At 21.7% G+C, this 17,116-nt stretch overlaps 1 protein-coding gene across 6 annotated transcripts in view; it reads right to left on the reverse strand.

The window, feature by feature from the left end:
- Positions 1-218: 218 nt before the first annotated feature.
- Positions 219-17,116, reverse strand: part of LOC129615557 (long-chain-fatty-acid--CoA ligase 4) — a 50,574-nt gene continuing 33,676 nt past the window's right edge. The window contains exons 1-12 of one of the 6 annotated variants that reach the window (XM_055530808.1): positions 16,354-16,481; positions 8,572-8,707; positions 6,541-6,597; positions 2,757-3,402; positions 2,535-2,694; positions 2,299-2,473; positions 2,098-2,237; positions 1,857-2,029; positions 1,680-1,789; positions 1,468-1,621; positions 1,124-1,399; positions 219-845 (exon numbers count right to left, since the gene is read on the reverse strand). In XM_055530808.1, coding sequence (XP_055386783.1) covers positions 691-845; positions 1,124-1,399; positions 1,468-1,621; positions 1,680-1,789; positions 1,857-2,029; positions 2,098-2,237; positions 2,299-2,473; positions 2,535-2,694; positions 2,757-3,402; positions 6,541-6,597; positions 8,572-8,706 — 2,181 coding nt within the window. In that variant the 5' untranslated portion in view covers position 8,707; positions 16,354-16,481 and the 3' untranslated portion in view covers positions 219-690. Of the gene's footprint in view, positions 846-1,123; positions 1,400-1,467; positions 1,622-1,679; positions 1,790-1,856; positions 2,030-2,097; positions 2,238-2,298; positions 2,474-2,534; positions 2,695-2,756; positions 3,403-6,540; positions 6,598-8,571; positions 8,708-9,252; positions 9,424-15,501; positions 15,910-16,353; positions 16,482-17,116 lie in introns of those variants that run through there. The other 5 variants (XM_055530810.1, XM_055530806.1, XM_055530807.1 and 2 more) reach the window with 5 other exon arrangements.

A 17,116-nucleotide genomic window follows, 5' to 3' on the forward strand; every position in this document is an offset into this window, starting at 1 on the left:
TAAAATATTAAAATTTAATTAGACCAAGTATCAGTAAGGCTCTTTCAAGAGCTTAATGACTAAAACTCTTCTTTGTGAAAAATTACCTATAATAAAAATTTTTCAGTATTAAAAATTGATGATTTTTTGTATGTAACATCATTACATGACCTGAATATTTTTATATTTTTAAGAACTAATTAACTAAAAAATTTGTTTAAAATTAAAAATGATTTGTGGAATCAATGCAATCATACTTAAAAATATTAATTTAACTTTTTATCTTCATACGTAAACGTTTGTAATGAATTAAAAAATATTTTGCTTTTATTTTTTTGTGATTTTCTTTATTACAATCTCTTATTATATGATGTATAATTACCTTAATTATAATTAATAATTATAACATAATTTATTATTTCTTTACATAATAATAAAAAAAAAAAAATAAACAAAAACTTGGATAGTAAATTTTGCTTATACTCTAAAAACTTTTTCCGTACTATTGTGTCGGGCTCAAACTAAAATGTTTGAACATAATCAGTTCTCTCAAATTTTGTGATTTTTTTTTATTTTCTTCTAATTTTCTAATTTATTTTAATTTAAATTTTTGTGTTTTTAGTTCAAATTTTATTATTTCTTTTCTATACCTATTTAACAGGTTTCTTTATTTAATTATTTTTTTTAATAATTATTAAATTAACGTTATTTTCATGAAGCGTACATTCTATTAATATCATGTTGATATCTTTCTTGAATATCTTTCCGTTTCAATTTAAATGCAGCTGTAACTAATCCCATATCTGGTGACCATACTTCTTTACATAATGTAATAGCAGCCGGGATTTCAAATTTATGTAGTTTGCCTAAAAGTAATAATTGAAATTTGTAAAAACAATAATCTTAAAATTTTTTATTTAATATAGCTATGTACGTATTCATAAAAATATTTAACGCTATCATGCAATATGAAATCACTTAACCGTATTTAGGTCTTTAAAATTGAGCTAATTTTAATAAAAAATTTAACAAGTAAAATTACAAAAGCAACTTCATGATTTTATAATTAAAGAAATCTGAACTAATAAATTCTGAATTAGTAAATTTTTTTGCTTCAGTAATAAAGCTTAAATAATTTACATACATTTTTTAGCATGTTCGGCAATCTCTTTGATAACTGCTTTCTCCATAATAGGTAATGAACATAAATCTTCAAATTTAGTAAATGTTATACCATTTCTTGTGGCAATTTCCTCTAAATGTTTTTGATTTGGTACAACTAAAGCGACACAAAATTGTTTTGTTGAATCACCATACACACAAATATTTTCAACCACTGGGCATGTTTTTAACTCAGCTTCAACTTTACCAAGTGAAATATATTCACCTGCTTGTAATTTAACTAAATCCTTTTTACGATCTTTAAAAATAGTTAAATTTAGGTTAAGTTAAAAAGAATAACATTTTTATGTATTTTCAAATTTTTACCAATGATTTTAAGTACTCCGTCAGGGTGAATTTCTCCAATATCTCCCGTTCTAAACCATTGTCTTCCATCTTCTTGGAAGAAATCATCTTTGGTTTTTTCTGGAAGCTTGTAATAACCTTGCGAAACACAATCCCCACCAATAACAACTTCACCCTATCAAAAAATATCAATTAGTTTTAATAATAATTAAAATTCAAGCAACTGAAAATACCTGTGGATATGGTTTATTTGTAACCCTGTAATTTCCTTCTTCCCAATTCACAAGTCTGATATCAGCAATAGTCAATGGTGCCCCTACTCTTCCAAATCCTAAATCTTGTTCTATATTTATAAAAAGCAAGGGGTGCATTATTTTCAGGAAAATTTTTGTTTAAAAAGAAATATTTACCCTCAGTTACAGTGGCAGCTGAAGTAGTTTCCGTTAATCCATAACCTTGAACAACATCAACGCATAAACAAATTTTAATTTGCTCATGTGTATCTGGAGATAATGGAGCACCGCCAGACATAAGCACACGAACACGTCCCCCCATCAATTTTGCTACCTTTTTAAATACTAGTCTAAAATTTGTTAAAATATTTTTTCTAATTAATTAAACAAAAGAGAAAAGCTTTAATTATCAAAATACCTATCAATTACTGGTGTTGTATAGCCTCGTGATAACCATTTTGCTTTATATTGATATAAAAATTGGAATAAAGCTTTACTAAATGGCGATTGCGCATTTACTTTATCATTAATTCCTTTTGAAATTCTGTCCAAAATTAACTAAACAAATAAAAGTTTTAAAATTAAATTGTTAATTTTTTTAACTTAGACAATAACTTACTGGTACTGTTGTCATACAAGTTGGCTTCAAGAGAGTAGCATCACCTTTGCATCCTTTCATAATTTTACTGCTGGTATCAATTAAAGTCAATGGAGTTGAGTAGCCAATAGCAACACCAGTTAGTAAACAAACACTTTCAGCAAGTAATTCAAACACATGTGCAAGTGGCAAGAATCTATAATAATAAAATAATAATAATAACAACAAAATCAAAATCGCAAAATTTTGCAACTTACCCAATCAGAAGATCGTCTGGTTCAATACGAACATTATCGCAAAATCCTTTCACAGTAGTAATACAATTTTTATGTGACAACAAAACCCCTTTTGGCGTACCAGTTGAACCAGATGTGTACATAATGATTGCAACGTCCTCAGATTTTGGAGACACACCCTCTACAATTTATTAATATTTATATGCATAAAATTTGTAAGTTAAATGAGCAAGAATTATTTACCGATTTTGCTTTCCGCTCCATTTTTAACAACATCAGAAAATGAAACAATTTTTACTCCTTCCTTAAATCCTGTTGTATCAGTTTTCTTCAATTGATCTTCCATATAAATAATTGTATTAACTTTTGTTACTTTATCCAATAAATGTTTAAATTTTGGTAACAAGTCATGTGTTGTAATAACACAATCTACTTCAGTTTCATTTATACAATGTGCAACACCATCATCACCTAATGTTGCATAAACAGTAACTATTGGAAGATTTTGTTTAAAACAACCATGTGCAGCAATCATCCATTCAGCGCGTGTTTCAGCAAATATAACAACATTTTTTCCAGGTTTTTGTCCAAGTTCACGTAATCCACGACCAAAATTTGTTGCCATTTTACCAGTTTCCATAAATGTTTTCCATTTATATTCACCCATTTTATATTTTTTGAATACACGTCCATTAGGTTGAAGTTCATCTTCTTCACTTAAAATTTGTCTAGTGCCCAAACATCGTTTATTTGAATGTAATTTTACACAATAATTAAACATTTTTTCAAGTGTATCAATGTTTGCCTGCAACATTTGAACATGAACAGAACGCGGTGGATCCGTTGAACGATATGTAATTTGAGTATCGTCTTGACTGGAAGCTTTTGCCTATTATGAAATTGAACAAATAACATTAATTTTTTATTTTTTTTTTTTGGTAAAACATTAATTAAAAATAAAAATTATGCACACCAAGAAAACCTGTGTTAGATAGGGGAAATTAAAGCATAATCTAATTCCTTTTATTATATTTAAACACTAATAGAAACTGTGGAGTTTATTGTGGTAAATTAAAAAATAATAATAAAGACGATTAAAGGTGCTTCTACACAGTCCAAAAAAAAAGAATTTATATCCCTGTTCATATAGAAAAAAGGACCTTTGGAAATTATATCAAGCCCTGTCAGTAAATCAAGAACACACATATAAGAACAAAGAAAGCTATACATATAAAACTTTACATTAGTAGTATTCAAGAATGAATTCCGCAACAAAAATTCCTGTACATTTGAGGTTAGTTTACAGTCATTAATAAAATTAAGTGACTTAAGAACAAAAATTCCTGTACATTTGAGGTTAGTTTACAGTCATTAATAAAATTAAGTGACTTTCCCTTATATTACAAAAAAAAATTAATATTAAAGATCAATTTTTTCTTTGAATAGCTTCGAATTTTGAGAATTCAATAGCTTCGAGTTTTAAGAGTTAATTTTAATACATTTTACCAATTATTCATTTAAAATATATTATTTAGTCTTAAAAAAATTAATATTTAGTTTTAAGTAGTTTTCGTATAATTTTAAAAAATCCAATTCGAAATAAATAAATTTTCTTAATTGAAATTTGAAAATTCTTAGGCCAATATTTTAGTAATTCAGATTGTCATTATCATGTAATTAATAAAAATAATAGTTTTAAAACGATTTAAATTATTCGAAATAAAAATTTTTCCCGAACTTATTTAAAAAAAATTTCTTAAACACAACATTGTATCAACTTATTTAAGAAGCTTTGATTGAAAAAGAAAACCAAACTAAAAATTAAAGAAAAAATAAACAAATTTAAACTGAAAAATTAAAATAGATTTTAAAAAATTATATTGAGTATGCAATTTGAAAAGGTACGAATAATCACCATGTCCATTTAATTTGTAATAATAAAAAATAATAATAACTAATATAAAAAAAAAAAAAAAATATAATCCAAAGCCCATAATGAAATTAAAATTAAATTATTTGCAAAATTTTATTTGTTTTTGCATTTGTGATCATATTTGGCTACATTTATTTCAACATTGTATTAAAATTTAAGTAAATATTAGTTTTTTACTAAATTAACCTAAAGGAATTAATTAATTTCTTAATTCTATGATTAAAAGATTACTTTTATATAAAAATTACATTTTAGAAAAACTTATTTTCCAAATACGGAAATATTTCCAATAACTTTTTTTTCCAAAGCCTATAAAACTATTAAAAATTTTGGACAATAAATTATGGGAACTTTTCAGTTTTAACAAAAATTAATATCATTGCTTCGAATTAAAAATTGAGGTAAAATACAAAGAAAAGAAAAAAGCTAATTGACATTATTTTCTAACTCTTAAAAGAAAAATACGCGGATTCACTTTGGAATTTTTCGATAATGTCAGACACGCACTGACATTTCGAAATTAAATTCTTAAAAGTCTTTTCACATATACTTACAAATCTTCAGATTTGTAACACATTCGCGTAATCTTTCAATATTCAAAATTTTTCTTTTATGCTGTTCTTCTAAATTATAATATTTTTGCAATAGTTATAAAAAAAACTTAAAATTTTTAACTATGGAACTTTAAGTACAACTGTTATTTTCGAACATACTGTTACTGGAGATTTTGCAATTTGGATTTATCAAAGATTCTTTATATTAAGACCAATGTTACAACTGAATTATGAAAAATCCACTTTCTTACAAAAATTAGCAAAACTTTTTTATAAAAATCATTTTTTATGTGATAGCAAAAATAGCATCTATGAACGTCAATAAATTATTCTAAATTTTCGAAAATAAAAAATTTAATTGCGATAATGTTAAAAAGAGAGGATAATCTATATACATACATATATAGCTGTCTTCAAGAAAATTTACATTTTCTGTTCATATTTTATAGTTGAAACTTTTATTCGATTCATTTTATTCGATTCTTTTATATTAAATTCGATCATTAATTAGTTTTTAAATTTAATCATAAAATGATTAATAAAATAAGGAGTTCTACCAAAATAATATTTTATATCCCGTAAAATTTATAGTATATACTTAAATTTTAATACTAAATCCCACAATAACCAAAATAAAATACAAGAAATAAGATTTTAAAAACAATTTCCAAAAATTAATAAAATTATCCATATACACATTACTTATGTACAATTATAAATTTGAACGTGTTATAAAAATATAAGTACAAAGAAATTTCTGTGTTCATTTTTGCATTTGGTTTTTCTAGAAAATTGCGTTTTTAAAGAAAAAAAAAAAATATTGTATTTTAACCTCTGGATCATTTGGATCATATTTGTATTTTTCTGCTGATTTATCTTTCACAGGTGCAGCCTGAATAAAAATAAAAAAAAAATATAAAAAATAATGTACAAAATCTAAAAATATTCAATTGATTTGATAAAACTTGTGTTTAATCTGATTCAATATTAATTAATTTTAAATTTTAATTAATAATTATTATTTAGACATTAATTTACGATTATCAGATTAAGAATCTATTCAAGGTATTGAAATAGAGTTATGAAAATAAATTCAAATTCTAGTAGATGATAGATGGCAGTCTGAAACGAGTAGGGAATACATTATCAGATGTGTGCCCGACTTAACTTTTGATTTAATTTTATAAATTGTCTTTAAAATTTACAATTTAGTCTCTTGATTTATTCAGATTTAAAACATCTGCGTCATATTATTACACCAGAATATTATAATCCTATTTAATATTAAACATTACCAGAATTAACTCAATACTCAAAATAAATTCTCAAACATTTTGAAAAAATTTCCTTTTTTTTTTTTGCGCTATTAGACTATAAAACCTACAATAGGTCGATACATAATGTTTAAGAACTATTATATTATAATTAAGCAAATTAGGAAAAAACAACAAAAAAAAAATTATTAAGGAAATTAAAAAAATATCAAATATATAAAAAAAACAATTCTTAAATAACAATTTAAAGCAAACAAAATAAAAACCTCTACATCATCTGCCTTATATTTATTTTCATCTGGTTTATCACGAAGACGTAAACCCTGTCATAAATGTAAAAAAAATACAAATAAACAAAACTGTATACAATTTTTTTTTTTTGTAAGAAAAACATATTAAAAAAAAATTTAACAATAATAATTGTTATTAGGGCACTCATACCTATTTAATATACGCTTTATAAAATGAAAAAAGCCATTGTTAAAATATCACTCAAAAAAATAGTAACTTTGAACTTTCAAATCTCAAGAAAATTATTCGGAACTTATAATAGGCAAATTTCGGAAAAATTATTTGGAAATTTAAGCAATCATACAAAAAAAAATAAAACAAATTTCCCCCAATTTTAGGGAAATTTTGAATTTTTTTTTGGTTTTCTGTTAATAATATTAAATTTTCAATGAAATTCTAAAATAAAAAAACAATTTGCATTCAAAATTAATAAATGTTACGGTTATAAAGCAAATAAGTGTAATAAATTTCCTATAATCACTAAGTTCTATAAATTCAATCCTTCCAGCATTAAAATCTATAATTTTTCTTTATATAAATGTGTAATAAATATTATATTTAGTACACCTAGTTAATTATAAACGCAAAAAAAAAATAAAAACGTGGTGGATTATAAAATTTTAAATGATACCGCGCCTTATCTTAAACTTAAAATTTCCTATGTCTTTTTTAATTCTATAAAGTTTTTTTTTATTAATACTAAAATCTTTTATCTTAAATTCAAAAATTAATTAAAAGCAAAAAAAAAATAATATAAGTACTTAGTAACTGTATTTATGTATACACATACCAGCAGGGGTACTAATAATAAAACTAAAAAAAAAACAAAATAGTTTGTTACTAGTTAAAATTCTCAATGAAAGGTATCAACCTTTGCCTATTAATTGAATTGGGTCTATAAATAATTTTTGATTAAAGTATTAAAGTATAATATTGTAAAGTAAATGATTAAAATTTGCAAAATATTAAATAAATAAATTTTGAAAATATTTCTAATAACACTTGTTAAATTATTAATTTTCACATTAATTATAAAATAAAAATTCTTCTTTTAAATCAAAAATGCAATTTCTTATATAAGTATATTAAGAATTTATAATTTCGATTACATAAAACTTTTTGTAATCCGCTTTAGCATTTAATTGATTTTTAAAATTTTTATCATGCTCGCAGTACAATTTTACAAGTACCTATTGAAATTATCATGATTCTCGTTATTAAAATGACATAGATGTACATATAATTACATAAGTCATAAAATTTAATTAAAAAACTACATTGACTATTCATATTTTAGAGAACTACTTAAAATTTCTAACTAAAGAACTGAAAAAATTTAAATTGAAAATACTTAATATCGTTGTAAAATTGAATACAATCTAAAAAGAAATAGGTAAATCTAGTTTAAAAATAAAATTTCTGATATTTGAGTTTAATCATATGGTATTACCGTCTCGAGGACCTTAAAGATAATTATATTTATAAAGAAGGAGAAAAAAAAACAAAAAATAAGTAAGCGTGCTAAAACAAATATTAGTTCACGAGTTAAGAAAATGAAAAATTAAATAAATATTTTTAAGTAAATATTTATATAAGTAAGTATAAAATTAATATCTAGTTCGTTTCTTATAGGATTAGTGACAAAAAAGAACAAAAAATATTATGAATAAGCATGATTAAAATAAATTTAATTTTTTCGAATAAATTTTAGAAGACACAACATTAAAATTAAATATTTATCGGATATTTATCGGATAGTCAAAATTTAATTTAAATAAAAAAAAAATTTTTAATAAATTCTTTTTTTCAAGTTTCTAGTGCAACTAAAAAAGAATTTTAACAAAATATTTTTGTCTTCTCTAATTTTACAATTATTTTAGTTACATATTGTTCTCAACATAAAACTTCCTTAAATTATACACTTATATTAGGAAGTTAAATTAAAATAAATAATAATAAAAAGGAAAATCAAGTAACTTAACAGGAATAGAATACAATTAATATACCTTAATTCTTCTTGATGCTTGTCTCCGTTTCCATGGTCTTTGTAATACCAAATATACAGGTAATGTTATTATATCGCATACAAATGCGAATACCTTAATTGCTCCGATTGCAGTTTGCACCCAAAAACTCTCCATCCTAAAATATAAAATAATAATAATAAAACTATTAAATTCAATTTTTTTTTTTTTTTTTTTGGAAAATAAAAAAAAATAATTAATAACAATTTTTTAACATTAAAATTGCAATAAAGAAATATAAAATTATTGTGTGAAATTATTAATTAAAATGCAACAATAATAATAATTATTGAGTATAAAAATTTTAAATTTAAAGTGAAATATAAAATATGTATTTAAAATATTTGAATTTATGAATAAGCAAAATAATTTTGAATAAAAGTGCTGATAAATTTAAAAAAAAAAAGCAAAACAAAGCAAAATCAAATAAAAATGTTATGATTCATTAAACAAAAAAAAAAAAAAATATTAAAATAAAATGCATTAAAATTATTAGATTTAATATGAAAGCTGAACCACAATTCAAAAAAAAAAAATATTGTAAGTAATAAATTATGATCATAAAAAATTGTTAAATAGTGTTTTACATAAGCCAACCATAGACAAAGAAACAAGCAATTTTACACTCTTTTTAAACTAATAATTACTTTATTTTTTATTTACTTATAATTTTTAATTATGCGGAAATAACGTGATTTAATTGTTTTAGTTAAATTAAATAAATAAAATTCCAAATATTTTCAATAATTTTTGAGTATTTGCATACAAAAATTAAAAGTTAAAACTTAAAAATTATTAATTGATTTGTACTATAATCAGAATTTTTACTTCTTCTTTATGAAAGAGTCAAATCAATACTGTGTACTTTAATTATTATTTCAATTAAATTTTAATAACATTTTGATGAAAATTATCAATAAAGTTTTATAATATAGATTATAATTATTGATTAAAATTTAAAAAGTGGATTTTAATCAGTATTTAAGAAAAGAAAACAAAAAAAAAATAGTAATATAATAATAATAAAGATTATCATTTGCAAAAGGTGCATACTTGTAAATTTTATGATTAAAATTTTCAATGTTACCATATTATACGAAACGAATTGCAAAAATCATAATATTTCAAATATTAAAATAATTAGGTATTGCCACATATATGATTTTAATTTTTGATGGAATTAATGTGCAGATAAAAATATAAGTATACTTATATATATATGGAGTAAATATGCGTTTACACAATAAAATTAGAAAGAGCTAGTCAAAATAAGAAATTTGAGAATATTGTAAATATGTTGTGATAGTTATCAATATTTCATATATGTATACTCGTATTATGTACTTATACGTCCATGAATATGAAGCTGATTTAAGATTTTTTTCAAATCACATACTTAAGTCAATATATTATTTATGTAAGTAATTGCTTCGATTACAAAAAAAAAATTAAAAATAGAACTATTTGAGCTTTTAAACTAAGAGTAAGTTAAAACATTTTAATACAAATACTCGTAATTTCATATAAGTATTTTGAAGAAATCAAAAGATTATTGAAGGTTGGTTTAACGGTAAATTAAAAAAAAATAAATAATTTGGTAAAATAATAGAGGAAAAGAGATAAATATATTGAAAGAGAAATAACTAAATATTATATAATATCGAAGATGAAGAAAAATTAATTCGAAGACCTTGAAATTTAAAGATTGGCTGCATAATTACCATTCCAAAATATTTTGGAAAATATAATGGAAATCATTCAACAAATTTTTTTTTTCTTTTTTTTTTGCTAAATGGTTAATATACCAATATTTCGTACAGGGTAAACTTTTAAGTAATTAATCATGTTTATATTTTGTTTATATTGATATATAACAATAAATACTAATTATTTATTTTTAAATAAATACTTAAATGAAAAAGTGAATGAAAAAATAATAATTAAGGAATAAAATTCATACTATTTTAAATGAAATTACGAGTACACATAAAATTTTACAAATATTTATTTTTATATATAAGTATATTTTATGTTCAGTAGTTACATAAATAAGTATTACTGAAGTACATTCTTATTTAAGCAAAAACATTGGATAAATATCTGGAAAAAAAATTGGAATAAAGATGACATCATCCCAATTATCGATAACTTAAAAGTTTATAATTTAAAATTTTGTTAAAAGTGCAAAAGAATTGATAATTCAATTTATAATTGAATAATTTCATTAGCAATACCTGTTGAATTCGCGAAATTAAAAGAATATCATTAAAAATTATTGTTGTAATAAATTAATTTTTCTAAAATTCTTAATTTTACAAAGCAATGTAAAATAAATTTAAAATGTGATTATAATTGCAAAAAGGTGTTTAAAATGGTAGAAAAATTAATATTGAAAATGTTATCTATATAAAAATTTTAAAATTCTGGTTTAAATAAGCTATATAAGAAGAAAAATTCTTTGTTATACATAACATTCTTATACATAACAATCACGTTACGTATCTTAAAAATATTGTACATTTTATATGACGTTTTAGCATTTAAAGTACTAGCTAAAGACTTTGAAAGCATTTGCTATATTACTTTGTTCAAGAAGACTTCAAAAATTTGTTAAATAAAATTCTAACTCTAACAGATTTAAATCGCAATCGAAAAAGCCCAAATTTAATAATTTCCATGTCCTGCTCATAATTAAAAATTTTATATATACAAATACATACGTATACATATTTTATTTAACAAGTTTTAACTATGAAATACAATAAAATTATTAGTTTTTGTTTTTTCTAAATAAAAAACATAATTACCATGTCTATAACACTGTCTCACACTTTTATTGCGACCATAATCAATTTAATCAAATGATACAAACTTTTCAATACTTATATACTTAATATGTATAATAATATTATGTACATTATATATGCACTTGTATTTAAAATACATATCTAATCTATATATAAAATTGATAATTGAGATTTCGAACAGGGCACAATCCAAACTCCAAAGTCACTAAACTTTAATACGGTCTCAATGAATTTGAATTAAAAAAAAAAGGCTGTTATCTATCAAGCTTTACATGTGTACGCAATTTTCGTTTTTTATGTAACATTTAAAGAGAATAAAGTTTAGTTTTTAAGACTAAGCAATACTTAAGTATATTTGCGATAAAGTGAATAAATGAAAGCAAAAAATTCATTTTTACCGGCAAAAAAAAAAAAAAAATTCATACTTTAATTGAATGCCACTGTTTAGTAACAATAAGGAAATCAAAAACAAGAAAACAAATTGAATATTGAAACTAAAAAGTTTTTTCTATATTAGAAAAAACTTTGACCCGTATGGTCTGACAAGCGACTAAACTTTTTTCATATTTTCTTTTTGAGTACTAAAACTTATTATCGTTGCAAAAAAAAAATTTTTTTTTTCATATAATACATGTTGTATAACACTTCTATAATATATGAGTACAAGTAGATATGTATGTATATATGGTGTTTAGGGTTATTTTACTAGGCGTTTGGTTTTGAAATGAAAAACTCAGAAAAATTAGAAATTTACATGCTATTTTTATCTAAATCATCAAATCTACCATTGGAATTTGATTTTTGAATAAAATTTCATATACATATATATTATATGAATGCTACGAGTATATTATGTACGTTGTAGATAATCAATTCGAATGAACCAAATTTTATGTCACTAACTACTTCACCTACATTTTTTTTTTTTTTGGAATATCGTAAAATATTATATTTGAAAATAATTAAATATTTCATTATTACTACAGTCGAAATTAGACGGTTCAATTAACAAATGTAAAATGTAAAATTATTTGCTACCCGAACGTATTTCCAATTATTGTTTATTCAATTTTTTGATATTTGGATGCATTTTTTGAGTGACATTTTCTCTATGACAATTCACTTCCCAAATATAAATATATGAAGAAAAAAAAAAACGGTATCGAAACAAAATAATCACCCGTTATATTATAAATGAAAGAAAATTTCAATTGCCTGAATTAAAAATTAGAAAAGCTTATAATATAATTCTCATGTAAACAATAATAATAATAATAATAATGACAATAGAACGAATCATATTATTATATAAGAATTAAATGACAATTATTGTAACAAAACGATGACAACTAAAAACGTAAGTAAATTTTCAAGTACCTAATCTAGTTCTTTTGTATTTTTTTTTAAATGATATCAAAACAAAGTCGATTTTTTAAACAAAGTCGGATTCATAAGTGCATACACGTACGTAAACATAGAATATACACGTGATAATACAATAAAAACAATGTAAGTTATATTTTTATTATATATATATATTGTGAATGGACTTTGAACTATAAATTGTTTTAATAATTTTGAAAACCGACACAATCTATTTGACAGTAAAAAGGTTGTGATTTAATATATATACATATATATATTTAAAGTAGATATTGAATATAAAATTATAAGGAAATGTAATTTAATCTCATATCTTGTGTATAAAAGAAATCATTAAATTCTAAATAAATAAAGTGAATAATTTTTGTTTTTAAATAAATAATTATGTGTAATATGCTTATATATAAAAACCGATGACATAAAGAAAATTTTAAAGGGTTGCAAGAGTACAAAAATAAAGTTTTTTTTTTCGAACTATTAAAAAGGAATTGAAACAAAGAAAATTGCATTAGCATTTGAATTTAGCATTTGAATGAACTATTTTTGTGATAATTAATTGAAATGTGATTAAAACTTAATGTTTATTAGCCTTAACTGCAAATATTTGAGAGAAATATTTATGATTGTTGTTATTTATATAAGTATGTAATTTAAAATATAGAACAATTTTAGAAGACATAATTATACCCCAAAATTATTTTCATGTAATGGGAAACCTATCAAAATCATAATTATAAAAAATATTCAATTATTATTCAAATATTAAAATTATTCTATATAAAATATTTTCAAAATACGTTTAGTCAGTGAAAAATATTTAAAGTTTAATGTATTCATTCAACAGAATTTCAAAGCGGAAATAAAATTTTGTAATTACGGCAATGATCAAAGATTTCGTGACATGACTATTGTGAAAATTGTGATATTATCAAAAAAAATTAACTTGTGAATTCTTGTACTTTTCAAATATAATACTTATCTTAAATAAGAAAAAAAAAGTAATTATGTATAAAAAGTACTCTGAATATACCATATACACAAATAAATATAAGTATGCAAAACCAAAGGTGTATTAATTAACAATATTAAACGTTAAACATAAAAAACAAAATTAAAAAACCAATCAAAATATGTAAACAATTTGATTATAATTAAAATTGATGATAATTTCATTAATACGTGCTATACAAATGTAATTAAAATCTGAGAACGTAAAATAATTGTATACAGGGTGTGTCGTATCTAAGTACACTGTTATATACTAGTGTACGGACCCTTATGGGTAAACAAAATTTTTATATGGAGACAATATTCACAGCTTAACTGGTTCCGATTTACAGATACTTAAATTCACTCTTGACCGTTTAGTAATGATATATAGCATTTATTAATGGTATATTAAATATAATTTGGAAACCACAGAACAAGGACTTTAATTATAATCTGTTCACATCACATGACCTTAAAATTCGAGCAATTTTGAATTTTTAATTTCGTATTTTTAAAAAATGTTAATTTTTTAGGTGACGTAACATTTCCACTCTTTCTACTATATATTTAATTTATGGTAGTATCAAATAACTGTTTCAGTTCTCAAATAAAGATTTATGTAGAAATGTTGAATCAATAATATTTATAAATTAAATTAAATTGAAATAAAAAAATATTGAATGATTCTCATTTGCAATTTTGAAAATAATACCAGATGCCAAAGAAAGTTCGAACCTAGATCCAATTGATAAAGTAAGCTCAATAATATGCATATCTCAATATTAAGTAAGACAATATAATCAATTAATCAATATTAGCATGAATTAATTTAAAATAAGGGTCAATACGATATTTACATTGAGTATACATTATATTTAGGGAATTTATATAAATAGTCCAAAAAGATAGCGCTACCTATGTAAGTACGCCTTTTTAAAGGAATTATTGTCACTTACATTTATTCTAGTTGATGTCTTTTGATAAGAGATATGATTTTCTTGAATTTGAATTAAAAAAATTTAACTCGAAATTTTTTTTGAGAGTATTTTAGAGGAAAACACCCTAAATTGTCATTTGTCACAAATTTTATTAATCTTTATCATCTTTCAATATATATAAAAAATAATCGAAACACAAAATAATTATTAAGCAAAACAAAAAATATTAAATGAAGTGCGTGATTATATGTAGTTTTTTTTTAATAATAAATTTTTTAAACACTCACAAAAGTATTAAAAACTCGAACATATTTAATTTTTTCACACATAAAAATTATTTTATCAATTATTATTAGATACACAATAATATACTAAAGAATTTAAATGTGAAGAAATAATTAAGCGATTATAAATTTGTTAAGGTAATTTTTTTTAATTTATAAAATACACTTTAAATTCTATTTAATTAATAAAATACAAATATTAAATGTCGTGTAAAATCATGCAAATTTAATATTTAAGAACTCATTATTATTACGATCATAACAATTATCGCCATGCAAATTTTAATTTTAAAAAAGGTATAACAAACTAATTATTGTCTTCAACATGCAAATTAAATACTTTTTTTTTTAAATATTAATTAAATTTCATATTGTTTTTTTTTTTTTTAGATTAATCAAATTTTAATTTAAAAAATAATTTTGATTTTGTTATTTCGATAATATGCTTATGTTTTTTTCTATTTTTTAATTTATATGACTTTGGTTTTTTTTTTTTTGATTTTTACTTACTGGGCATCATCTTCGATAAACATTTTGATGATTTGTTATTTATTACAGAACAACAACAACAACGTCTTGGAAAACCCAACAGTTAAAATAAAAACGAACAAAACTTGTATACAAAGTAGTAGTAAATAAGGTAATGAATAAATTGGTAAGTAGTAGTAGGTTAATTTAAAATAGAAATATTATTCTTTCTCTTTTTTTTTTTTATGTAACAATGTTAATTTATTTCTCCAATTAATGTATATAGAGAATTAAAATTTTTTTTCAATCACCAAACACAGTTTTTTTTTTCTTAATTATTTTTTTAATTTTTTTCTTATCTTTTTTTGTCAAATTTGTTTTTATTTTTTGTTTTAGTTTTTCAGTTAAAAATATATAAAAAAAAAATCTCCAAACTCTCCAATTATTTTTTCTCCAAAACTCTCCAATTTAAATTTCTTTATTTTTATAAATTTTGTAATATTTTTAATGTAAGAATGAATAATTAGCTTTTATATACCGAATTGGTATTTTCAATAAAATTATGCCCCAACAAAAAATAAAATACAAAAAGCTTAAATACACATTTGTATGTATAAATATGTATTTCTATATTAATGCGAAATATCTATGTATGTATATGTTTTATGTATATGATGAAAAAATATCCTTAGAAGACGTATATAAATTTTACACCTTTCTCCTTTCAATAATTTATTTAAAAAATATTATTTTATGTATGATTCAAAAAAAAAAAAAAAATATTACAAAAATAATTACAAATTTTTATTTGAAAATATGAAAATTTAATTTTTTTTTTTTTTTTCAGAAAATTAATATGAAAATAAATATTAAAATGATGATTTAAACACGCACTATTACAATAAGGAACGATGAATTAAACTTCTAATATTTTAAGAAGAAAAAAAAAAATAAGATTTAATTATTCTTGTTAATTAATTATGGTTTTTGAATATCTTCAATATACTTTGGATGATCCTGAAATGAGAAAAAAGAAAATAAAAAAAATTAAATAATTTTAATAAAATAATTTGTTTAGTTTTTTTAATTATAAATACATAAATGGTTATTAAATATCAAAATTAATTTTAAAGAACGAAAATTTAAATTATAATTGCAATCAGCCCAAATTATTCAATTCTAAGACTACGCCGAAATATAGAATCAAAACCCGTGTCAGTGGAAATTGCAGTTGCTCTTCGACGCACGTACATATATGCGAAATGTACTTTGCCTTACATGTTGGTTAAATTAAGAAATTTAGTAAAAACTAAAACTAAAATCTATGACAATTTCAAAAACAACACAGAGAAATGAGTTTTTTTCTAGATAACTAAATTACACGTATATGAAAAGAGAGATGAATCTAACATGCATACATATATTGAGCTAACAATTTAAGAATTATTGAATTTTAATTGGATATTTTCTTCCTTTATTAATTAATTGCAAGAAAATTAAAAAAAAGCATTAATTCTGTTAATTTTATCATTAACAAAATAATCAAAATTTTAATTTTCTGAATATTAAAAAATACAAATTAGAACAGTAATACAAAAAATATAAAAATTTTAATGAACAAAATTTAATAAAAAAATATTTCTTCTTCCATACCGGT

Source organism: Condylostylus longicornis, unplaced genomic scaffold (assembly GCF_029603195.1).
Source record: "Condylostylus longicornis isolate FDR11 unplaced genomic scaffold, ASM2960319v2 ptg000137l, whole genome shotgun sequence".
In the NCBI taxonomy this organism is placed as follows: domain Eukaryota; kingdom Metazoa; phylum Arthropoda; class Insecta; order Diptera; family Dolichopodidae; genus Condylostylus; species Condylostylus longicornis.